Raw genomic sequence first — 26,714 nt, forward strand, 5'->3', positions numbered from 1 at the left:
GTATCACTTTACTTATTTTCTTCTCTCCCCTCAAAGGGCATCAGCGTGAAAAAGCCTTGGAGGTCTTGCTCTGATGGCAGTAGATGCCCTTTGGGAGACTGCTTTGTTTAGCAGCCTCCATCTTTCTCAACAATACTTAATACCTATTTAGTAGGCAAAAGCTCTCTGAAGACTCTGTGCTTTCTGTTTTCCCTCACAGTGCCTAAAGAACAGTTTCCTTTTCGAAACATAGACATGTTATGTAAGATGGTCAGTAGTAGTTGTTGCCGTATGTTGTATGAGTAGGTTAAATTTATTTGGAAGACTGAATTAAAAACTAGGTTGTCTCATTTAGGCAACCCCACATGCAGATGCTGTTCCGTGCTATGTATCAATGTCTGCCTTGATCACTGAAGAGTCATCCTAAAGCTGAAGAGAATTCAACATCCCTCCTATTAACCATCAGTGGGGAATGACTCATGCATGGCTATTCCTGTTCTGGTCAGATATGCTGTCCATCTTGTCTAATAGCTGGTTGTAACGCAATGGAAATCACAGCAATGACAGCAGAGGAGCAATAAAAAAAAAAAAAAAAAAAAGCCATAGTAAGCAAGGATTCACTCAGATGCGATAGCAGTGGGCACAGAAATAAGGAAAAGAAGCTGCTTACCTTCAGAAGACCTGTAAGGTCCTCAGGTAGGCAGGAATCTCTAGTAAGATACCCTCACCTCTACTGCCAACCCTGAAATGAAGTCTGGGGAGGGGTGGATCCTGGCTCCACCCCATCTGGTCACTCAGGTGCACTGCATGCACGTGAGCTCCCCTGGGTTGGCCTTGCCTTCCTACCAGGTGCTCAGTTACTGCTTCAAGCTGTGACTTGGCATTTCCACTACAGTGGTGTATGCTGTTGCTATGGAATATGATTCATAGATTATAACTCTCCCTAAGGGACACATCTTTATGCTTATCAATTGGAGAGGTTGATTTATGCACTGAAATACTAGGGAGCTTATTTGTGTGCACGTGCATCTTTCTGCTGAGCTCATTGTGCTTTGATGGCCTGACATGGGTAATGGTCAGTCAGCTTTTCATCTTCTACCAATATCAAAAGGGAATTTAATGTTGCTGTCTCTTACATACCCAGAATTCTTTTCTCCGTGAGCATTCCAGTCAGTGGAACAAGTCAAGTGATGCGTGTTTGATGGCTGGATGGAATTTATCCCCATCACTATACTTGTTTCTATTGCAACTTTTAACCTGATTTTGGATGTTTTTTTAATTTAAGGGTAAGGAGTTGGGGAGTTCAAAGCTTCTTGAGACACTGTGATATTTTTGGAAGTAATGGAGAGATTCACAGAGGCTGTACGATTGACTTTCTGAAGACTGTATTAATGAAAGCAGTACTGGCATTTTTGAAGTATATACTCTTTTACATAATATTAGGAAACTCTTCCAGGTCAAGAAGGTTCTGGGCCCTTCCAGTTGCCTAAGAAACTTGAGCAGCAGTGTGTGCATTTTTTCTGAAAGGGAGCCAGTGCACCCTGCTTTTTTGGAAGCTTATTTCAAATAGTAAAGTAGCCTCTAAGGGCGCAGTTATTCATGCTCAACAAGCCATAGTCCTCCAAACAAAGGCAAAAATAGGAAGAATAAAATATTAGGCAGATTGAACTTCAATGTAATCACCATGTTAATCAAAAATGCCCTACCATTTAGCAAAGAAACAGCTGACACAAAGTAACAGATTCAGTGATATGGATTTCCTTCATTTGCAAATGATTCCATTGGTGCTTTGTTCTTTGTATTCATTTTATCCAGTTTACCTGTTGTGTAGCTGCTACTTCTTACCAGTAAGCCTCAACCTTCCATAACAGTCACTTTTTATTTAGCATATCAGCATGTTTGTTTGGTACAGGTTTTGCAATCAAGCATGTAGACAGTTGTTGATAGGCCTTAAGTTTGAACTTGCCAATAGAAAATTCCTGGAAAAGCTTCAGAATCCCTCTAGGAAGAGCAAAAGTGAGTTCCTAGGTCCCATTTTAAAACGAGTTTTATGTTCTGGCTGGCTGAGGATTCAGCAGCCCTGAACCTCTGGGGCATGTGGGAACCAATGCCAGGCTGAAAGGGGTGTGCTCTCTTCTGATGGGAATTGATGCATAGTACCTGTGGGGTTGAGGAACGAGAAAGTTACCTTCCTAAAACTCTTCTCACAAAGAGGATTAGTACTTTGTTCAAAGAAAGCCTAAGGTCACGCTTTTTATCATGGTTCCCTACATGAATCTATTCTGTAAGAAAAGTGGGGAAAAACCCACCTCTGAAAGTTACGTGAACATGTGATATGGGTAGAATTGGCTGCTGCGTGGTTTCTGAACCACTGCTCCTGGACAAGTCAAGAGTGAAAAGATTACATATCCTTATGGTATAAGTATCTTTTGCATACTGTCCTGTGGTTTATATTCCAAGGTCATATCAGAGTTTTGTCTTTCAAGACAAAACCTTTTGATTGTGTTGTAGTGCTAGAAGTAGCTCTACCAAGCGGTTGGAAGGAGTGTATTTTCCGAGAACAGACGACAGGTCACTGGTTTGTTGTGGTATGAAGAATCTGGCTGAATAAAAAGCTTTTGCAAGTTACATAAACTATTTGATACACCATGACACTGGTTAATGCAGTGCATTATGAAATATTAATATAGAACTTAAAATCTTGCTGTAAAAATGCTGGTTAAACTTTCATTAAAACAAGCATGGTTTAGGCACCTCATTAAAATATTAGAACTTGATGTGTGAGCTCAAGCAGGAGAAGGTTATTCTGAAATATGCATGCAAACAGGGTTTCCCCTGCCCTTTTCCTCTTTCAGAATAGGAGAGAGGAAGCACCAGAAAGTTACGTGTGACATTAACAGCACCAGTTACAGGAATCTGCCCAGCTTTAAGTCACTAGGTTCACATCCATAAGAAGACTTGTCCCGGGAAGTAAAAAGCAGTTGTTCATCCTATTCTGCTTAATGGGGCCCATAAACCTCACTGACCCAGTGAAAACTGCAGAACACAAGATAGAATCCAGTTCTGTAATGCAGTTACATGCTGAGGCTCAGAGTGAGAATGAGGACGTTCCTGTCCCTGTTCCCAAGATTTGTTCCTGGGTAGTATTCTGATGCAGACAGTTCAGGTATCTCACTTTGCAGCACTGAGCTCATCCCTGCCAGATAGGTGGTCTCACCAGGGAAATATGGAACTACGCTCCCCTTATGGGGCATGTCCTGGCCATTTCACGTATGTCCTGGCTTAGCCAGGCATTATGATTCTCCTTTACCAAAGTACTCTCTGTGACATGGAAACACTGAAGTAATTAGTGTAGGCTCTGAAGGGTGTGCAAAGTGACTGACTTCACAGCACTGCGGAGCACCCTGTGTGCAGCCTGGGGGTCTGTGCCTCTGGTATGGGTTTCACTCACGTGCTGTTGCATGCATCTACAAGTGTGCTTGGACACGCTCTTGGTTGGTTGGACTAATTCCTCAACAACACAGGCAGCAGCGGTTGTTGGTGCTGTAGAACTGGTAGTCTTCTACACTCGATTCTCCAAGCTAATCATTAAAAATAAACACTAAAAAAATCTTATTGCAGGGATGAGTATTCCAAAGCAGTGAAGAGCCTCAGGCTGATCAGGTGTAGGCTTCTCACTGCAGTAGTTGCCTTGGTGTAAATTATTAATGCAGTAATGTCAAATAGCAGTGTATTATTGCGCTGCCTCACAGCAACTTGTGTGTAGGAGAGTGGGAAGGAGGGCAGAAATGAGCTGTATCCTAGGAGGAAGTTGCTAGCTAAACATCTGGAAAACCCCATGATTATCCCTTTGAAAGTCATTTTTTGATAAGGTAGCTACGGGAACCATCTTTCAAAAAGAAGTTACTAAACGTTTTTCATCATCCTGCGTTTCAGGGTAGTTTTCATGTGTTTCAGTCTTTTCCTCCATTTTTCTATGTGCTATCACTTTTACTTTGGAAGTTTGGAGTCTCAAATGCTAGAGACTGTCCTTTCTCCCTCTTTTTTCTTTTTCTTCTGAAGCAGTGCACCTTAAAGTCTTTTGTCTGAATAATGGAAATTTTTATTTAAAAGAAATTTAAAACCTCTTTTGCCTATGAGACTAGAGGCATTTCTCTTAACTGTTTAAAGCTAGTGCTGCTTGCTTCTTTTTCCCCATATCTTCCCCATCCTCCAGGTGTTATTTTAACAGAAGAGACCAAAACCACCTCTGCAGCATCACTAGCATACCATGCAATGCAGTGGTACTTGTGGAGACTTGAATGTTGTAATTAACTTGCAGATGTGTAACATGAAAAAATTATACATGGATCTGAATGAAGCATCATTTACCATCTGTAGATAAAATAAGGACAGGGCTTTACAATGACTATAGGACTCATCAGTCAAAATAAGTGTGAAATTCTCAAGCAGAGAAGTAAGAGATCCCTTTGTGAAGCTATTAGCAAAGTAAATCTGTTCAGATGCGCAGGTGCTTAAAACAAGACAGATGTAGGAAAGACAAAACTGAGGTTTCTCTCTTAAAACAAAGCCAAAACTGCTTCCAAACACAGCTAGAGGCTGCCTATTTTTAGCTAGGATAAACCTTGCTGGCAGGCCACCCATAGACTTCTGCCGACAACAGCGTTGCATTAAGTGCTGCTGGCTCAGGGTGGGACGTGAAGCATCAAAGTGATGCAAGCCTAAGTCGTCTTCAGTTTTCTCAATTCCAAAGACTGTAATTCTGAAGCTCTGATGGCAACTCCAAGGCAATTCAAGGTGACAGACATTACCCAAAACAGAAAATGGCTTGGGTTTTTACATGGTACTTACTACATCAGCTGTACCTTTAGGGAGAACTGTGGGGTCCTGAGCACCCCTGAGAAGCCGATCACTGCAGGTGAGGAAGATAGCCTCAGCATTAGCTCAAAGTGAACATGAATAAGATGGACCAGGCTGTGTTTGAGCAGGTGGAACAGACAGGAAATTATAAATTGACAAGAGAAATAGTAACATTTAAAGTTCTAGGAAAAAGACGATGGATGTGTCTGATCCGTGCTGTGTACTTGACAAGTGGTCCTAATGCAGTTGGGAAAACAGCATGTTCATCTCCTTTCTCCATCCCAGCCATAGCCCATGGAGCAGTGACACAGATGAGAAGCTAACAGAGGACTGCAGCCACTTTGAGGGCAGCAAATCTGGTTCCCCAAAACAAATGTATTTTGATGGTTACTGAAGCTTGATTATATATCATAGAATCATAGAATTAGCTAGGTTGGAAAAGACCTACAAGATCATCCAGTCCAACCATCCACCTACCACCAATAACCCCACTGAACCATGTCTCTCAATGCTATATCTAAATGTTTCTTGAATACCTCCAGGGTCGGTGACTCAACCACCTCCCTGGGCAGCCCATTCCAGCGCCTGACCACTCTTACAGAAAAGTAGTGTTTCCTAATGTCCAGCCTAAATCTCCCCTGGCGCAACTTGATGGGAGATTTAGGCTGGACATTAGGAAACACTACTTTTTAATTTTTTTTAATCCAGCTACAATTATTGACATAAATAGGCTGAAATAAGCTATACCTGCTTGATCTCTGATGTTGATTTGAAGCATTGTAAATGCTTCAAATGCTTTTTCTTTAGATTGTGCACATATGAAATCAGAAATAATTGCTTAGAAGTTACCATGTTTGCTAATTTATTAAAAAACAATAATGATGGGGAGAGCTGAGGCACTGAGCTTTCCTATTATATACAGGGCTGTCCCTTATGATTAATGCAACATGAACATGTTCCCATCTTTCATGTCCAGTTGTTTAACATAGAACAGTGTTTTTAAAAGCGGTTACAGAATAATTGAACATGTCTCCAAAAAGGCTTTCCGATGAGTCTTACTGCTGTGTGAAAAGTGACAGATGCTTTAGGGGAGCTGTTATCTTAATGTTATTTAGAAGAAATGTGTAATTCCATCAGTACAGTGTGCCTAGGTATGCATTTTCAATCCATAATTTTTCATTTCGCTTGTTCTTAAGTGCTCCTTTTAACACTAATAGTCTACTTGAGCTATGCATTTGGTTGGTTAACTCTATTCCTGTAACTAGATTTCTTTCAAGATCGATGACTTGGTTTTGTTCCTATTTCTTTAAGGGAGGAAGATGATCCAGAATTGAATAATTTTATACTTTGATGGATTAAGCAAAACACGGGTTATTAAATTTACTGCTTGGGTGGATGTGGCAGTGAAGCTGTCGTGTTACTCAGGACCTGCGCTGTTCAGTCTCTCTGCTGTGCTTCGTTAAACAAAACGACAGCTACCGGAAACATATGGTCTCAGTTTTTAGTGGCACAGTATGTTAGGCAATTCATGATTTGTGTTCTTAACCTGTTTATTGAGCCCGGCTTTAGCAGGCTCTATCAATAGGGCTTGTTTGTCCTTGGGTGCCTCGTGTCAGGCTTCCCCTTGCCAATTTATTTGCTGGGCACTGTGTCTGTTTACTCCACAGATGTCTGTCTCCTACAATACGGTCATACAGTTCCTGTTCAGATTGAGCTTTTTTTTCGAGCCATTTGAATGTTTCTAATATTCAAGCCCACTGCATTCTCATAGCTTAACCTACCAGCTGAAGTGAAGGCTTTTATGAGACTCTTCACTGCTGTTTCCATGGTTACACTGGAATAGACACCTGCTAAATGCAAGCCAGAGGGGCATAGAAAATCTTCTAGTAACAGTCGCTGTCATTATTACAACTTTATAATTTCCAATTTATTCTTTCATTTCCTTTGCAATAGTTTCTCTTTAAGTGGAAGCACGTATTTCTGAGGATTAGTGGCTGCTGCTATTAGAAAACAGTAGTTAGAAAAAGATGAGGGAGACAGACCCCCTGGAAACACGTTTTTGTTCTGCTTGCAAATGGATTTTTTCCTTTTTTTTTTTTGGTGGGGGGTGGAGTTCACTTTAATTGCAAAACACTCTTTATGTGTGATTGTAAGAGATGGTTCATATTCCTGAGTTGGCTGTAGGTGCCTTGCATTCAAACTACAACCCAGCCTCAAAGTACACATTCCTATCGGATGGTAGGAGTAATGAGTGGGATGTTAACTGCTATTGTGGGGAAATAATACATATTTAAAGCAAACAACCAGCAGTTGCTCAAGCACTGGAACTAATGGAGCCTGGGTCTCCTGTGGCTTTGCCTTATGCATGATTGATTTTTGCCATTGGAGAATGAGTACAAGACATTCTTTGCAGCTGGGGCATTTTGTGGTGTTCCACTCGCATCATGTCTCTGGGGGAGCCTCACACGGCAGTGCTGCTGGAAGCAGTGCTCTCCTTGTCCCTCCCTCATCCTCACCCCACACCCTCTGGAATGGATAAGGGTCTTGCAAATGTGCCCAACATGGCTATCTACTTCAGCCAACACAATCATGCATCAGGTCACCACTGCTGCTCATTCCTCCCACACACTGGAGAGGTGGATGAGGGGTCAGGGCATGGGGTGTCCTTGCTGGAGGTGCTAAGGATATGGCTAGCACTTGGCAGTGAGCGATGAAAATGCCTGATGGGATGCCCAGGGTGATAAGACATATATAAAAATAACACTTTAGAACCATTAAGACAGGAAAAAAAAATCAGCTGCTGTCTGGATTTTTTAATTTGCTGTGCTTCTTAGGTTATTGTACAGGATAGATAAAAGGATTGTCACAAAAGATGAGGAATGGAGGTCAGATTATATTCACATAGCAAGTTTTCATAGAATCATAGAATGGTTTGGCTTGGAAGGGACCTCTAAGATCGTCCAGTTCCAACCCCCTGCTATAGGCAGAGACACCTCCCTCTAGACCAGGTTGCTCAAAGCCCCATCCAGCCTGGCCTCAAGTGCTTCCCAGAGAGGGGGCATTCACAGCCTTGCTGGGCAACCTGTTCCAGTGTCTCACCATCATCACAGTAAAGAATTTCTTCGTAGTATCTAGCCTAAATCTGCCCTCTTCCAGTTCAAAGCCATTTCCCCTTGTCCTGTCGCTACCTGCCCTTATAAACAGTCCCTCCTCAGCTTTCCTGTAGGCCCCTTCAGATACTGGAAGGCTGCTATGAGGTCCCCCTGGAGGCTTCTGTTCTCCAGGCTGAAGAGCCCCAGCTCTCTCAGACTGTCCTCATACAGGAAGTGCTCCAACCCTCTGATCATCCTCTTGGCCCTCCTCTGGACCTGCTCCAACAGCTACATGTCCTTCTTGTGTTGGGGGCTCCAGAACTGGACGCAGTACTCCAGGTGGGCTCTCACAAGAGCAGAGTAGAGCGACAGAATCACCTTCCTCAACCTGCTAGTCACTCTTCTCTTGATGTAACCCAGGACATGGTTGGCTTTCTGGGCTGCAAGCGCACATTGCTAGCTCATGTTGAATCTTTCATCAACTGACACTCCCAAATCCAGGGCTGCTCTCAAGCCATTCTCTTCCCAACCTGTATCTGCCTTTGAGATTGCCCTGACACAGGTCCAGGACCTTACACTTGGCCTTGTTGAACTTCATGAGGTTGGCATGGGCCCACCTTTCAAGACTGTCCAGGTCCCTCTCAGTAGCATCCCTTCCCTCTAGCATGTCAACTGCATCACTCAGCTTGGTGTCGTCTGCAAACTTGCTGAGTGGTGCACTTGATCTCACTGTCCATGTTGGCTACAAAGATGTCAAATAACACCGGTCCCAACACCGATCCCTGAGGAACACCACTCATCACCAGTTTCCATTTGGACATTAAGCCATTGACCACAACTCTCTGAGCATGACTATCCAGTCAATTCCTTATCCAGCGAGTGGCCCATCCATCAAATCCATTTTTCTCCAATTTGGCAACCAGGATGTCATGCAGGGCAGAGTCAGACACTTTGCACAAGTCCAGGTAGATGACATCAGTTGCTCTTCCTTTATCTACTGATGCTGTAGCTCTGTCTTAAAAGATCACCAAGTTTGTCAGGCATGACTTGTCCTCGGTGAAGCTGTGTCAGATACCACCAGTCACCTCCTCTTTAATTTCCATGTCCCTTAGTAGGGCCTTCAGGAGGATCTATCTGCTCCATGATCTTGCCAGGCACTGAGGTGAGACTGACTGCCCTGTAGTTCTGTGGATCTTCTTTTTTTCCCTTCTTGAAAATGGGGGTTACATTTCCTCTTTTCAATCAGTGGGAACTTCACCAGACTGCCATGACCTTTCAAATACAATGAGTAGCAGCTTGGCAACCTCATCCGCCAGTTTCCTCAGAACCCATGGATGGATCTCATCAGATTCCACAGACTTGTGGACTTTCCAGTTCTTTAGATGGTCTCGAACCTGATCTTCACTTACAGCAGGCAGATCTTCCTACTCCAAGTTCTTATCCTTGCTTTCTGCAACTTGGGCGGAGTGGCTAGAGCCTTTGCTGGTGAAGACTAAGGCAAAGAAGTTATTGAGCACCTCAGCTTTCTCCATATCTCTCATGACTGGGTCTCCAGTTTCCTTCCAGAGAGTGCTCACATCTTCCCTGACCTTACTTTTATCACCTGTAGAATTTCTTCTTGTTCCCCTTTATGTCCCTGGCTAGATTTAATTCTGTTGGGGTTTTAGCCTTCCTAACCTGATCCCTGGCTGCTCAGACAACTTCTTTGCAGTCCTCCCATGTAACCCATTCCTGCTTCCACTCCCTACAGACTTTCTTTTTGCACTTCAGTAAGTCCAGAAGCTCCTTGTTGCTGCACAGAGGCCTCCTGGCATTCTTGCCTGTCTTCCTTTTTCTTGGGGTGCACTGCTTCTGGGCTTGGAGGAGATGGTCCTTGAATACTGACCAGCTTTCTTGGGCCCCTCTTCCTGCCAGGGCTTGTAACCCTGCCAAGCAATTCCCTGAAAATCTTGAAGTTGCTCTCCTGAAGTCCAGAGTAGCAAGCTTGCTGCATGCCCTCTTTGACACCCTAAGGATTTTGAACTCAACCATTTCGTGGTCACTGCAGCCAAGGCTGCCCTTGAGCCTCACATTACTCACCAGCTCCTCCTCATTGTTGGTGACAAGGTCCAGCATAGCACCTTTTCTCATGGCTTTTTGTACTACTTGGAAGAGGAAGTTATCATCAACACATTCCAGGAACCTCTTCAATTTCTGGTGCACTGCTGTGTTGTCCCTCCAACAGATATTGTAGTGGTTAAAGCCCCCCATGAAGACCACATTTTGTGAATGTGATGCTGCTCCTATCTGTTTATAGAGGGCCTCATCCACTTGGTCTTCCTGATCAGGTAGCCTATAGCGGACCCCCACTACGATGTCTCCTTCCCCTGCCTTCCCTTTAACCCTAACCCATAAGCTCTCTGTCAGCTCCTCATCCATCTCCAGGTGGAGCTCTGTGGACTCCAGGTGGTCATTGATGTAGAGGGCAACACCCCCTCCCCTTCTCCTCTGCCTGTCTTTCCCAAACATTTTATACCTATCTATGCCTACATTCCAGTCATGAGAGTCATCCTACCATGTATGCCAATGACATCATAGCCCTGTAGGCGCACACACACCTCCTGCTTTTTCCCCATGCTCTGTGCATTAGTGTACAGGCACCTGAGCTGGGCTCCCATTGAGGCTGATGTACCAATTGGAGTTCTCTTATCCTGTATCTTAGGTGCTGTCTTACAGGCCTGTGGTCCTACTCCAGGCCCAGGGCATCCATTACCATTGTCAACCTCAAAGTGCAGTGATTTGAGGATCCTCACCCCTGGCAACTCCAGTTTAAAGCCCTCCAGATAAAACTGGAAAGCTTGCTGCCAAAATGGTCTCCTTGTCTGGCAGATGAGCCCCATCTTCCCCCAGAAGACCAAATTTCTCAAAATTAGTTCCATGCAATAAGTAGCCAAAGCTCTGTTCACAGCACCACTCCCTTAACCATTTATTGATTTTCTTAATTCTGCCAGTCCTTCCATCCCCATTCCCCTAACATGGAGGATTGATGAGAAGACTACCTGTGCTCTCAAGTTCTTCTCTGCTACTCCCAGCTCTTTTTAGTCCCTCTTGATATTCTTCAGTTTGCTGACAGCTGTGTCACTGGTGCCTATGTGAAACAGCAGCAGTGGACAGTAATCTGTGGGATCTACAAGGTCTGGCAGCCTGTCAGTCACATCCTTGATGCAGGCCCCTGGCAAGCAGCAGACCTCTCTAGATAGTGGGTCAGGATGACAAATGGGTACCTCTGTACCCCTCAGAAGAGAATCACCCACCACTATCACCCATCACTTTTTCTTTGTTGCAGTAGTTGTTATGCAATGGGGAGCAGGTCTGGCTGCCTTACTTAGTTCAGATGACTAACCAGTTATAGTTTCTTTTTCCTTCTCAGCCTGGAGAACCATGAAGCAGTTCTGCAGAGGCACCTCAGCTTTTTCCTCTTGTTAGTCTTTCTCATGGCAATTCGCCATTTCTCATCACTGTTTCTTTCTCCTCTAACTGGATATGCCAGTGGGGGAGTTTCCGGCTGTTTGGCCCCGGACTTCTGCCCACTCTGCTGCTACCAGGGAATTGAAGTTATTGTTCCAGAAGCTAGTGTTTTATTGGTGTTAATTTTGAGAAGCCTAAAATCTTCTCCAGTTCTCGGTATGGTTACATTTAGAACACTGTAGGTCTTGGAGGTAAAATGGGGAACTTCAGAAAAGCTGTTAACTGCATGAATAAATTCTGAATTTGAATTAGTTACATTTCTGTCTTGTCATAAATGTAAAAGTTGACTCCCACCTCCCTTGTGCTCTGTCCGTATTTGATTTTTGACACAGTTCCTTTTCTCAGCATTTTGAGTAAGACTGACTTTTTCTTTTCTCTGTGTGTAAAAGCTATCTATTGAATAGCCAATGAGTGAAAGCTGTTTAAATTATGACTTTGAGGCTAATTTCTGCAGGGCCAGGTCATTCTCAACCAAGTTCTCCAAATAACATTAAATGCAAAGTTCCTTTGGTTGACATGCAGACACTAAGAACTAGTGAGAAATTTAAATTCTTCCTGTTTCTGTAATGAGCAAGACTTAAGTCTAAGATGAGCCAGAAAAGGCTTTAGCTAAATTCCTTCTCTTGGCAGTATTTCAATGCGAGTTGGTTGCTGGGATAATTAACTAGCAGCCAGTATCTCTGGGAACCTTTTCATGATATTGAGAACCCTGCTTTGCCCTGTAGGGGTACCTGTAGGTACCTACATGATGGGAGGATGCCTTAAGACAGCTGCCAAAATCCTTCAGACGTGTGTTTTATTTGCTCTTAATATAGTAGAAGAAAGCACTACCTCTTTAGTCAAGGTGCTGCAGTTGTCCTAAAACTTTGGTGCTATACTTGTGTGGAATGAAGCGGCATCTTTTTAAAATGAGTAAGAAAATAGATTAAACTGCTCTGGTAATACGACAGCATGTGTTTGATTCATTTATGGTTAGTTAATGTGAAACAAAAGACCCATAGCCATCACTAGGAAAGACTAGTCGAGGCATTTTCTTTTCAGTCTTTCAAAGATAACATTTTATTTCCCCTATCCCAGCCCTCCTTCCAGTGGTCTTGAACTATACAATCACAGAATGGCCTGGGTTGAAAAGGACATCAAAGATCATCTAGTTTCAATCCCCCTGCCATGGGCAGTGTTGCCAACCACTAGACCAGGCTGCCTAGAGACACATCCAGCGTGGCCTTGAATGCCTCCAGGGATGGGGGATCCACAACCTCCTTGGGCAACCTGCTCCAGCACGTCACCACCCTCTAAGTGAAAAACTTCCTCCTAATATCTAACCTAAACCTCCCCTGTCTTAATTTAAAACCATTCCCCCTTGTCCGATCACTGTCCACCCATGTAAACAGTTGTTCACCCTCCTGTTTATATGCTCCCTTCAAGTACTGGAAGGCCACAGTTGAACAAAATGAGCTGAAAAGATGAATCTTTTATTTTCTTACTCTTTCTGCTGTTTAAGAACCTATGGGACCTGAATCCTGTTAACAGGGAAAAAATGTATTTTTAAAAGGACTTTATAACTACGATAGCATATTACTTTGTTGGAACATTGCAGGTGACATAAAGTAAGCCTAAATAAGGAATATCTTTCCCTTCTTGCCCTTGACTGCTGTGATCTCCTTGCTTTATGTTGGCTAGACATGTCACTTGGGAGATACCACCCAGAGCCCGCCCCACAGCTGTCTGTGTGCTAGTTCCTGCTCTCAAGCTGTTACTTAAGCTTGAGGCCAAAGGAGATGCTCCTTAACAAATCCATAAACCCCCAATCAGTGACCTGCCAACTCTGGAAGTTCCAAAGCTGGGATTTTCATATATATATAGAAGAAAATTTTTATGGCGCTGAATCCACTTTGGGAAATGGGTTTAAAGTTTTTCAAAGGCCAGAGAGCTCAGCACTCTTACTTTTCCATTAAGTTCATTTTTGTAAGAGCCTGAGAAGTACCAGCTGTGCTGAAAATAAGTTTATGAACACAGCTTGTGTGCAAGTGTTGACTCTGTGCGTGTGCTGCCTCTGGGCAGACGATGTGATTCATGTCAAGAGGTTTATGCATCATTCTGCAATCTGAGGCAATGCTTCAGATCAAATCAATAGATTGCTCCTGTGCAGTAAATCTTCCAAACGGGATACATTCTGCATCTTAAAAGCAAGCAGTATAGCTTGCAGATACTTACTGATAACCTACTGACAAGGGCATCTTATTTCAGAGACTTTGGTAGCTTCATAAGCTTTCTTTAGAGGATCTTTGAAATTGGTGAGTGTCTTTTGCATGTAATGAGTAAGGCCATAGCAGCTCAAGGCTCTCCCCAAGGAGAGGAACAGGTAACTGTATGCCTAAGTGATGACAGAAACCTCTTTTCAGACTGCTGTTGTACAAACAACAGGCATACCCTTAACCTCTTGCTATCCAGACAACTTCCACAGCTAAGCCTAACATAGTTTTAGCCAAACCTGAGAACAGGTAGATGAGGAAGGAACAAGCACCTGTAAAAATAAATAAATAAATAACAACTTGATTTCTTCTCTTCAGAAATCTTTCTCAACTCTTCTTCCTTTCCCTATTTCCAAACCAAGAGTAGCAATCATTTAAGTGAGTCTTTACTTACACTGCTTCTCTCAGTCTTGATGCATCCTAATTTTAGTGATGCTCTGTGATCTGAAGAGTAGATTGCCAGTCTGAATGGTTTTGCACCTCGGGATGATCCATCCTCAAATACATACCGGAATGACTTCAGAAAGCATGTTGAGCTTCTCACTGGAAAGTCTGGAAGTGTCTGTGTACTTGATAAACTGTATATTGCTGTCCAATATCATCATATAAGCATCTTAAGTTGTCTGGATAAATACAGATTAATTCCAATCTTTCAGCACAGAATAGGAGGAGAAAGAAGTAGTGAGAGCATGGTCTTGAGGAAACTGTGGGACTTGTAGGGGTTGGAGGCTTCCCTCTTTCTAGAGCTGGAGCAATCAGTAATAATAATAATAATAATTACTAAATGTTCCAGGTAAAGTATGTACTCTGTCACTCAGGCTCTGGAAACTGAGGGCATTCTGCTCGTAAGTTTTTTCCCCAAATCATCTTTTTTTTTTACACCCTAACTTTACCCAGGCCGGGGTGGGATACTCTTTATACGAAGCTTATGCTTCCTTCATGGCTTGTTTGAGTCAAGGCACTGGGGCCTGACAGTTGCATCTCACACCTTCATAGCAGGTTGGCATCACTGGCTCCTAGGATTTGCTCTGTCCTTCTGTCTCATGCTGGGCTAATTTAGCCTCATCTTGGTAAACAAGAAAACGGTTCTTATTCAACAGATTTGAGCTGGAGTGACTGCAGCTGTCGTCTGGCCTGTGCGCAAACCAATTTTGTTCATTCCCTTGCCTGGCAGGAAGCCTGCACCAGAATTGTGTCGGGACTAATCAGCATTAAACCGATGTCAGGAGGGCTGCCCTGTAGCAAGGCGGGAGCAGCAGGGATGTTCAGGAAGGATTAGCCTAAGTCCTGCCTGGGATGCAGCTGGGCGAAGAAGGGCACAGAGACTGTACACAGTGTTTGTCTTGGGTCTTGTTGTTGTGAGAGTCCCTAGCCAACTGCCACAGCAGTGAGCATTGCACTGAGGAATCGGTGTGATTTGCTCCACAGAACCACAAATAGGAAAATGAGGGACAGTGCAGTGTCTGTGAAATTGCATGGCTAAGGCGTAGTGGTGGTACCTCTGAGCATGCTGGGCTTTCTTCTCCTGGAGAGGCAAGGCAGGGGGATGACAAAGCTCACTGTGCAGTCTCCAGCCGAAAGGTGATGCTGCTGCTTGTCAGATTTGTTAGTGCTAAGCAGCACGAGGGCTGGGAGATGGGAGTATTTCTGATAGAAGTCCTGAGCTTTGACAAGGGGAGATTCATGCCTCTGATTTCTCAGTCTTTGTTTACCTGCCTGCTATTTTCACTGCAAGTTTATGAGTGCCTCCTGGTTTGTGCTGTCAGCATTAAATCAGAGAGATCCGAACTTGTGCTTCTTGCTCCGAAGATGCTGAAATGTTGGAGTCTTGCTTTGCTCTTCCCTCCCTGCAGCTCTTGAATTGTCTTGGCAGTTTTTCATCTCAAAAATGTTTTCTGTCTTAATCCTGAGCGACAGGATTTAGCTCTGAAGCCAAGCCTGCTTCGAACAGGAGCTTGGACCAGGGACCTCCAGGAGTGCTTTCCAGACTGGTTCATTTGATACCCTCAGTTCCTGTCCCTGGCAATTACATGCCTGTGTTTTCGATAACGTTATGCCTAAAATCCTCCAGCTTCCTCTCAGAGTCTGTTAGGGGTCTGTCTGTCTGTCAGTCAGCTCTGCATTTGCCATCCCTTCTCTATTAATTGTTCAACCACATAAAATTGATCTGCTGTCGTATTACCCAGAGCAGGCACAGACATGCTGTAAATGCCTTTTAGTCCTCCTAAACTCCTAGGTAAATCTGCATCTGCCTAAATTCATACATCAGAACTGTTTTCTAGTACAGAGCTAAGCCCAAATGAACTTTTGAACCTTGTCCCTGACACATTAAGTGCGTTGTCGCTATTTAGGAGGCTGACTTAGATGGAGCAAGCGGACCTTCTGGCCTAAGATGCTCCAATTAATTATAAGCTACACAACATAAGAAATCCTGCTCCTTAGAGAAAAATCATTATTGACAAACTTGCCTCGGATGAGCAGAGACAGAGGAAGACAACAGCTTTCAGAGCGCTGTCATTGCTAGAAAAATCCTACAGGCTAGAAGGAAGAAGGGGCCGGCTTACCCAGCTTTGTGCATACATGAGATGGCAGCTTTGGGGTCATAGTGAGAGCGTGTTTGTCATGGGTGTGAGGATGTGTACAAGATACAGTGCTTTGTTACCAAAGCTCACGTAACCTGTCTGCTCTGCTGAGGTCTCCTTGGGTGTGGTTTATTAGCTGGACAGATGATGCTCTTGTTGTATTTTGCCAGTCATGAGCAAGAAGGAACCTGGCTGGTGTGGGAGCTCTCCAGAGCTGTGGGGCAGAGGCTGGACCTGGACCCTCCTCGCTCCCATCTCCCATGCAGCAGAGCAAACCTAACTGTGCTGTGCAGAATATGTCTCCTCCCTCTTGTTCCTTTTTTTTTTCCTTTTCTCCTTAACATCGTATTGTGACATCTTACCTGCTTTGCTCATGCTAATCATGTCTCACTTTTTTCCTTGACAAAAATGATGGAGAACTACTGTTTAAAATAAAGGGAGGGCCAGGAGCAGCAATTCCATTTTTTTTTAATTTTATCTAGTCTTTAAGACTGGCATTTTTTCTAAACAAATAGCCACTCTTTCACAGTCTATGTATCAGTCTCTGGACCTTCAGAAATGACTTTCCTAAATGCAGTGTTACACATGGATGCTGGGAGCCTGTTTCTTATGTTTAACCATATGCCATATGCTCTGCTGGCGGCCAGGAACGTCAGGCTGCTGCCCTGAAATCACTACCTCTTGCCATTTTTGATGCAGGCCTGCCCCTGCGCTTTTTAATTCAAGCCGTTTGACAAGTCTGAGCCCCCTTCCTGCGGGAGCGCAGATGGCAGCTAAAGGGATGCTGGAACTAACTCTCTCCTACCTCACTGGTGACAAACTGAGTTGCTGGAGAGAGCAGCAAGGCTCTCTGTGATTTGTTTGAGCAGATCCCTGGGGCAGTTAGCGCTGGGGCCCGGGTTTCTGCCTGCCAACCCGGGCTGTCCTGCTTGAGCATTATATCCATGGCTCCCCTCCTGTCCCGACCTCAGTTTCCCAATTACTAGTGCTCTTATGGAGCTTGCACATGTAATGTTACACGAATCCCTTTTTGGTTTTGTGAGTTGTTGTTTTTTCTCTCTCTCTTTTTTTTTTTTTCCCCTTGTACATAACTCTAAATGTCATTATTGTTTACTGAAGCGGGATTTTGTACCTGGTTACCTTTTCTCATTTATTGAGGTGTTATATTTTCTGTTGCAATATGTTCCCTTGTTTTGGGTAGTAGTGCCAGTTTGTGCAGCCCCGTCCTCCTGCTGTCCTTCACCACTTACTTTCCACCCTCCTGCAGCTTTTGTCCAGGCGTGATGAAATGGATGAAAAGAACAATGATCTTTTGGGTGTCTTTGCAGAGCTCTCATTTCTTTTGTGACTGGTGTACACTTCTTTGTAGCTTGCTTACTTGACCACACAGGATACAATATTACTCAAAAGAGTCTGATTTCTGAAATATGGAGTAGGAGAAAGGTTTGGGAAAGGGGAAAACTGACCTTCTGTCAGGACAGAACATGCCTTAAAATAAGTCCTTTTGCTTCTGCAGGTTGACACAACGTTGTGATTAAATGCATTTTCAAAGCAAGAACTAAAAAGGTTTAGGAAACCTACACTGTTGTAGATAATGGTGGTGGTGTTGCTTCTCCAGCACGCCCTGACAGTTCAGGGAGATGAAGCACTTGTATTATTTGCCTGCATGCAAGCCTTTGTCACGGTGTCAGCTGGATGACATTGCAGAGCCATGTGAGTCTGGATTTTATCATCTGGGTAGGGCAATTGCCCTTTGTGCCAGGCTGGAGGAGGAGCTGGACTTGTATGGGGCTCAAGTTTTGCTGCCATAAAGTCTGCTGCCATATGAACTGCATCAGAAGCCATTGTCTCTTTAAAGGAAGTGACAGGTGAGCAGGTGATGTGGGATGGTGCCATCACAGGGTCATCCTGTGCCCTTGCTGCTCAGGGGAAGCATTCCTGCCACTAAGGGAGCCGGGCTGAGTGCTACCCAGCAGCTGCATCCAGTGTGGTGCGGGAGCTCCACCATGGGCAGGTACCGCAGTGCCTGGACGCACACACCAGAGAGCCCAGATTGCTGGGGCAGGTGGTCAAAGGATGTGTCTTAGCCTTTGGAGAATGGTTAGTTTGGGAAGGGGTTAACCAGAAGCCCCACCAGAACTACTTCAATAGCTGGCTTAAAATACGTGGTTCCTTAGGCTGTTTATAAATAGATACTCTGATGCCACAAAATACAGATTCAGGTTGAAGTTTCACATGTCTGTACTAAAATGTCATATTCAGGCTGTCATGCCAGTATAATCACAGAATAAACCTTGCTGAATTCAAAGCTCAGGATAGGATCTTGCTTTAAGAAGCAGTGAGTGGCTTTTTATACGCAAAAAAAAAAAGATGTGTTTTTGAAGCCTTGTTGTTTTGGTTTACAAGCTTCAGTAGAAATCTGGGTATTTTGCAATTCTTTGACCCTTGAATTTGCAGCTGTAAAATGTATGTAAGTGCTCAGATTTATCTGGTGTACCTGCATACTCCTTTTGGTTTCAGAGAGGAGTTCTGTTCCCCACATGCGCCGCCTGTTTTTGTGATGACTTGGAGAGCAGCCCCACGGGGCTGATTCTATGTATACGTGTGAAGCGCTTGAAATATTCATTGCAGCTTGTGGTAACCTAATATTAGTCAGTCATCTTACAGTCCTTTTCAAGAAGGTATATTTTCAGCCTGATAACAACAGTGCAAGCTCAGTGTAAACAAATATCCAGTAATACTTGTGCTCAGCTACCCTCACAGCTGCATAACTGCTGAGATCTGCATCACTTGTTGTCACAAATATTTATAGTTTGGGTCTTTTCCCTTGTGTGTGCTTCCAATGTAAGTATCCCCCCCAAAAAAAGAATTGTTTCCTTAATGTAAATATTTAATGCAGTGCACACATGCTTGATAAGCTTTGCATAGAGGAGGTATCCATCAGGGATGGTCTTGCTGTATCTGCGTGTTACAGAATTAATCACCAGAAACTTGTCAGACCCTGGAGAGAGATGCAGATGCCTGCGTCTCTTTCATCTGTCATGTGTGCATCCTGTTTGATTTGAAATGGGAACTCTAGTCCCTTGGGAGCGATGCAGGCACTCACGTGCTACCACAGAGCTGTGAGAAATTACGAGGCAGCTGAGTCCAGGTTTTAGGAGCACCATCTCTGTTGTTGTGTAGGCTGCTTTGTGGAGATGGGAAGTGTCCTGGATGCAAGGAACAGCATTTGGATGTGTAAAAGAGCATTCCTGCCAGCCTTCTTTCAGAGAGAGAGAGAGTGTGCACAAATATCTGGCTGTGAATACCTTACACCTGTACTGTCTTACAGAGAACAATGCTCTTTAGTTGGTAGGCTCATGTGCTATAGGGCATGTGAGTGGGGGACTATTGAAACCCATTCTTATGCACCATAAACAACTCTCTTCTGTTTTAATCAAAGGAATAACAACTTCTCCCACCATGCAAAAGGATAATATTCTTGTTTTCTGTAACTGGATGCTCAGTTTTAGCTGTCCCATGTTGCCCCACCAAGAAGTGCCACCTTTGTTTTCAGTCACATTGCTATACCCATACATTTTGTTAATTCTCTTGTCTTTTGTATGCACTTCCCTGCATTTACTGAACATCTCCAAGATCTCAATACGCTCACAGAGACCATAGGTATGAAGTGTGCTCAACTCTGATGTAGTCCATGCCTCAACCAGCCTTAATCTGCTTAGTATGAATTACTTTATATATATACTTACATATATATATATATATATACTGAAACAGTTACAGAGCACTCCAAACAGCGTGGCACAGCTTGCTCTCTTACACAAAACATTGTTTAATGCCACAAAATTTCCCTTCATGCAAGAAGAAAGTATAAAACACTCCTATCTTTTTTACATTGAGATGTGTGCAGTGCCCAGGACAGCTGTCATGTCTGCCTACAGTGGCTCTTCATGCTTTGTTTTTGAATTAACCTCTCTGTAGATGGTAACAGCTCATGCTTCCTTAAAAACAGGAGCAGTAAATTGCATGCCTTCTACCTGTGTGTTTTTATTATGCCAAACAATGTGAGACCCAGGCACTAAGAGATTAGTGGTAAAGAGAAAATATTTTCTTAATGCCAGGTAATTTTAGGGTTATTTAGATCTCTGGTCACTGCTGCTTCCATCCCTACTGAGTGGGCACTAACACAGCAAGCAGAGTAAATGCATGAGTTGTGCGTATGGACTTCTCTTTCTTACTCTTACTTTTTGTGCATCTCTCCAGCTCCTCCTTCAGGGCTCCACTGGCTCTTTCCAGCCATTTTTTAGGCCAGGAAATGATCCTTGTTCCCTTTTGCGACTCTGTGTGGTCATTTTACATTCAGAAAGGTAAAAAATAAAGACTTCCCAGAAACTTGTACTGTTTTTCCATGGGTGTCTACGTTTATGTTGGAGTGGCAGTGGAAATTTGATGGGAGTGTGAGCAAGACTCTGCATTGCATCATTGGGTTAGGGCAGAGTCTCATAAGACATAGTGCTTTTTTTTTCATAGACTCCTTTGCCTGTCTGATTGGACTCTACCTTCATTCCTTAAGAGACGTTCCTGATGACAGTGGAAGATTTATCCCAAAGTCTATAGCTGGGTTTTTGGGAAAGCAAACAACCTCAAAAATGTATAGAGCTCTGCTGCAATGCAAAGGTGGAGGAGGAATCTCCATCTAACTAGTCATGGTTTACTTAAGGCATACAGAACATTTTTCATGTGGCTTAGATGTGTGATCACTGCGCACTGATAATTTTAATGATCCCTTTTGTGTAAACTCACTGGCAGCAGCATGATCTTCAAACAGTTTCTAAGCACAGGTGGTTTTGACCAAGACCTGTAGGTTCTTGTAAAGATGTTTGTGGCAGAAGAGTTACAAGGACTTCTTGTCTTCTTTCTTCTTTCAGTCTGATGATGATATTTGTTCTTCTTTACAGTGTTCAAACATTTTTAGTTGACAAAACTCAACTGTTTTGTTTTTTTCAGGAGCTAGTAAGAACTGTGTCACTCAGCACCTTGTTATAAACGTTTTGTTCCTTTGCTGTTACTTTTGCCTTCAGTAGAAGAACTTGCAGCAATACACTGATCTCCAATTACTGTAATACAGATGAGCACATTCTCCAAATTGTAGTGGCTTCTTGAGCAGCTCCTAAATAGAAGCATCAGCTGCAAAGGAGCCATTTGGCTGCTTGGGCAGCGGGTCCTTATCTGCCCATGCCTTATGGTTCCTGCTTATCACTCCTCCATCCAGCAGTTCTGATATCTTCACGCCTTGCCTGCGGGTACTTGTGATTTTTCAGGATGTGGAAAGACTTTTGTCTCTTTCTAAAAAGATTCAGTTGTTGAAAACTGGTGGAAGACTGGCTCTTGGAGGCTGTTGTATGGACAATTATCTATTGGCAGCAGCTTAAACAGAAGTTTCTCAAACAAGGTTAGTTTTGTGCTACAAAAAAGAGTGTTTCTATTCAGTGCCAATGAAAGAGCTTTCCTGATTACAAGAAGTGAAGATATTTCTCTGCTGGAACCTCTTCCCATCAATAACAAATATAACTAAATTTTCCTAAAGCTTAGCACTTGCAGCCCTTCAGAAGCAAGCACTGCCTCACTGTAAGCCTTTGCTTGTGAAGACCATGGATAAAAGTAACTCAGCACAGTGAGCTTACTCTGCACCCGCCTCTTGTCCCACCAGTTAAAAACAGGAATGCCTGTTGCCCAGTGTATCAGTGCTACATCCAGAAAGTCAAGGCCTCAAGTTTGTGTGAGATGAGTGAGAAGAAAGATGCTATAAAGCACAAGCCTAAATAGTGCATAGCTGGCTGTCAGAGCTGCTGGATGGGCATCTTCCTGTTTCTGACAGTGTTGATTAGTGCTGAAAATGGTGTGGGACAAATTAAGCTTCTTTCTTTTCTTGTCCTGATTTGCAAGCTGAGCTTAATTACTGTGACAGAAGGTGTTATTGTGAAGTTATTCACACTCTGGTGCTGGGTAAGTGCAGCTGTTGTGAAATTCGTAGCACCTGAAATTTACCACCCTTAGGAGTAAAGGGGGACAAATCCTGATGTGTGATGCTATGCCTATCGTTGATTGGTTTTAAAAAACATTAAACCTACCTTAGCACAGCCTGATTTAAAAGTTAATTAAATGTGCATTCCTCTTCTTTTCCTGAATTTCTGCACACAAACCTGAACTGTCATGGCACAGGGGCTTTTAAGATTGGAAGTTCTGGTTGTGTTTTTCATGTTTCTCCAGAAATACCAGCTGAAACAAGGCACGCCGTGAAACAAGACCCTGCGCTGCCTCTGTCCCACAGCAGAGCAGAGAACAAACTCTGCTTTAAGATTCTTTCCATTTGGAAGTGACTTTTGCATGCATGTTTCTAAAATCAATCTGAGAACATGTCGTCATGTTTTACACAGAAATCGGTTTGTTTGAACTTCATCCTGCCCTTGTAAATGAGGGGGAAGCACAAGCATGAAGGGAGGCCTGCGCAGAAGGCTGACTGGGTTTCTCACCCTACATTCAGTCTGCGGAGAGAAGCAAATATGTGAAATGAGGAGTGGGAAATGGGTATTGTGGTGAGAAAGAGGCCACCTAAACTTCTCAGAGGACAGGATGGCCTATGAAATGCTTTTTCTTGCTTGGCAGCTCAGTTCGAGCCCATAGGCTTATGCTTTAGTGGCTGCAAAGCCAGGAACCCCTTGCAGGCTGGGCCTTGGCATCCCTCTGTGTTTAGAGATGCAAGTTGGTGTCTTGCTCTTGCTTGAGCTTCTTTTGCACATCATGATCATTATCCTGGAACTGGGATAGATTTCAGGAGCTGGCTCAATGATCCTTGTGAATCCCTTCCAACTCAGGCTATTCCATGGTTCTACAATTCTAGGGAACCCTTTGGTTTCCCAGTGTTACATACATTACTCACTTGCTCTGTAACTAACCAAAAATCCAGCAGGTAACTTAACAATAATAATGTGTGAAACTTTAGATTTAAATGAGATTAAAATTTTTGCTCACGTTGTTATCTCCATTAATACAGACACTTACTCACTCCATATCAAGTATGCAAAATGAACAGGAGATCTGAGTATATAAAAATGCAATAAAAATAAGTGTGCCACTAGCTGTAGATGAGCAGGATAGACCAGACAGGCCTGAAATGTAACTAACTCCCTGTATGTAGAAGTGTAGGTCCAGTTTTACACTGCATTCACTGTTTCCCATTAACCAGCTCCAGCCATTGGGAGCAGGTGCCTGTTGTATAGATGCGCTGTGCCTCCATGTTTATTTATTGAATTCCTCTTAGCACACTGCAAAAAATTCCCCCAGATGGCATAATCATGATTCTTTGAATTTGACAGGTTATGATGCAATTTTATGCAAACCGAATTCAAGCAAAATGTGTAACTCATACTAGTTTTCTGGGGTAGTGGGATGCATCTGGCCTGCTGGCAGCTGAGACTGTGGCTATTTTAAGAAGCTGGCAGTGCTGGTGCTGTATAATGTTACTCTGTAGGCAGATAGTAAGTATCTTAATCAAGGCCAGAAGAGAAGGGATGGTGGCAAACTAAACTTCTGCTAGGTTTGAGCCTTTTCCTCATTAATTCGATTTGCGCAATAACTTTATATGAACAAATCTCCATTTTTAAAGGATCATTGACGTACTAAACCTATTCAAGGTGTAATTATTTTGGCAATAGCCAAACTCCATTTCCCTTGTGTTTCTATAAAGAATTAGTTTGCACTGTCGTGTTTGTGGCTGAGTAGCTTGCATCACTGTTGTCAATGTTCTTCTACAGTTCTTGTGCAGGAACTGGCATACCTGCTATGGTGGGTTTCTAGTACAGTTGGAAGGAACGGTCAATGAGGGCAGAAAGAGCAGAACCTGCCTTGCACATCAGGCTGTGCATCCCTTTATGAGTTACATTTTCCCTTTTTGCTATTCCTATTGCAAAGGTGGTGGCCAATTCTATGGAAGCTCAGGGCCAAATTGGTGAATGACAGTTTTGGGAAGGGCTTTTAGGGAGGGCTGTGAGGGCAGCATGTCAGAATGGCTGTAGAAACACTGTGGGTACAGGGCAGACAGAAAGGGGAGCTGCCAGCTTTGCCTTGGAGCTGTTGACCAGGAGAGTTTGGAGTCTTGGTCATGGCAGAAATCAGTAAGCATCCCTGTGTCAAAAATATGTTGTGCTTTTTGTGCTATTCTGTACCAAAATCCTAAATACATGCTCTGACAGTGTGTTTCCGGAAAAAAAACATAGGGCATTTTCTTGTTTTGTTTCCTTTAATTTAAGTATCTGTGCAACTTTTTGGTTCAAACAGCTCAAAAGTAGAACAGAAGCTTAAAGCACCTGGGATGGAAAAAATCCTCCTGCAGATATGAATATGGGTTATCTTTATGTATTTCCTAAAGAAACAAACAAACAAAAATTCCTAAAACACAAATGCATGTCTGTTTATTGAAATTACTTCTTGTGCCCTCTTATAGAGGCTACTTTCCAGAAAATTAAGACTTGACGGAATGATCTGGGTCCTTTGAACTGGTGCCTGGATTAACAGCTCATGTGGAGGGCAACAGTGGAAATCACTCTGAATTTACACCTAGAAATGGAATGAGCAGAGAGGTCAATGGCACTTCAGCTTTGATATATGCTTTAATACAGAAAAGTAAATTTAAGTTGAGGATTGCAAGTTGCCTTTGTGCAATTTAAGAATGAGACTTTGCTTGATGAAAGAACACTATGGTGGCTGTGAAAACATTCTTGTTTTGCTGCAGGAGAGGAGCCAAACAGTTGGGAGAAACCTCAGAGAGATGTGCTAGGACACCCTTTTGTTTATCATTACAAGTGCCTTTGGGGGAGATGTAACCAAAACAGTTTAAAAGTGCTCATCCAAGTTATATAGAGCTCATTTAGTCAAAACTTCATCTGAAAGCAGCCTAATTCTATTCATAATGTCCCTCTTGCAGTAGGTAACTTTAAAAAGTCCTGAAAATGTTATCCAGCACTGTATTGATGATGTAACTACATGGTTAACAGCATTAGACTGAAGAAAACCTCTTGGCTTTGGTTCAACACCAGTTAAATAACTTTTTTTTTTTATCCCCAGGCTCTGGAATGTCTTAATGTAGGAGCAAAACAGCCTTTCAAAATAAGGAAACTATATGACAGCATGCTGTTTGAAGTACTTAGAATTTAATCTTGTTACTAATTTTGACAGGCATTTCTGCAATTACTTTCAATGTGTCCAACAGCTTTGTAGTGAAACAATCACTGAGTTTTCATTTGTCACATGTATTTACCCTTTGTCAGTAGTGGGGTAGAGAGGTTGTGAAGGGGACTGTTCGCTTGTTTTACCTATTTTTGTTTCTTTTTACCCCCAGCGCACTTGTATGTCTTTCACGTTGCTCATACCTGCTTTTTTTATCTCTCTTTGTTATGTTGTGTAGTCTTGTACAAATGGCTAGAAGCAGACCTCCATGGCAAGAGCTCAGATACCGCAAACAAAGCCTCAGGTAAACAGGGGTTAAGGACAAAGCAATCAACAGCCCCTCTGTGTCTCTTTACTTTCCATCTTCTAGCTAGCTTTGAATCAAATTAAGGATCAAAGCTTAAAAACAGAAATCCTGGCCTTTTTCACCCTTTTACCTAACTTAAATCAATATCTGGTAAATTGTATTCTGTTTCTTGAAGCTCTCTTGGCAGATGTGCTTCTCCTCTCCCAAGAAATGCCACTAGTGGCATCAGGAATATTAATGGATTGATATACAGGGCTAGATCTGGTGTGTGCTTGATAAAGACCAAAAAATACCACGTGTGGGGCTGCATTAGAGCACACTTAGTGAGAAGTCCAGCTAAACTTAGTTATGTAGATTAGTGGATAAAATGTGCTGGAAGGTGTAGCTCCACCAATTTCTGCTACAGAGACTCAGGGGTTCCTGAAACCTAAAGGAAGGATCTTTTGGATTCTACATTTAAGTAGGAGTATTAGGGAGGTACACACACTCACTCACTCATATAGGATACACAACCTGCTATGTCTTCTTGCTTAAATATGATCTATCAATTCCTTGAAATATGCAGGAGTTTTAGTAGACAGGGTAGACCCTGCTCACATCCCCTCTCCGACACAAATGGATGAAGGCACTGCCGTCTTACAGACAACAGTTGCCTGCTGAATAAACTGAGATTTAAAAATTTTGAAACAAAAACCATTTAGATTGCCTTGTCCCCATCCTCCCATTCATATCATCTCCCTCCTCCACCACAAGATTATGAGAATATGTGGTAGGAGTGGTGGGAGACAGTGCCTTTGAGTTCATGTCCTTGAATACTGAGTAGCTAACCACTGCTGCCTCAGTGAAACGCAGAAGCACAAAAGAAGAGCAGCAGAACACAATTTCTGTGCTGCTCAAAATAACTGATTCC

The 26,714-nt window shown here is 43.2% G+C and overlaps 1 protein-coding gene across 2 annotated transcripts in view; it reads left to right on the forward strand.

Annotated features, from left to right (window-relative positions):
• Positions 1-26,714, forward strand: part of DENND5B (DENN domain containing 5B) — a 113,826-nt gene that overhangs the window by 20,723 nt on the left and 66,389 nt on the right. Inside the window, exon 2 of one of the 2 annotated variants that reach the window (XM_021389162.1) lies at positions 25,736-25,801. The exons of the other annotated variant lie outside the window; for it this stretch is intronic. Coding sequence (XP_021244837.1) covers positions 25,736-25,801 — 66 coding nt within the window. The remainder of the gene's footprint in view (positions 1-25,735; positions 25,802-26,714) is intronic. 2 annotated transcript variants of the gene reach the window in all.

Source organism: Numida meleagris, chromosome 1 (genome assembly GCF_002078875.1).
Source record: "Numida meleagris isolate 19003 breed g44 Domestic line chromosome 1, NumMel1.0, whole genome shotgun sequence".
Taxonomy (NCBI): domain Eukaryota; kingdom Metazoa; phylum Chordata; class Aves; order Galliformes; family Numididae; genus Numida; species Numida meleagris.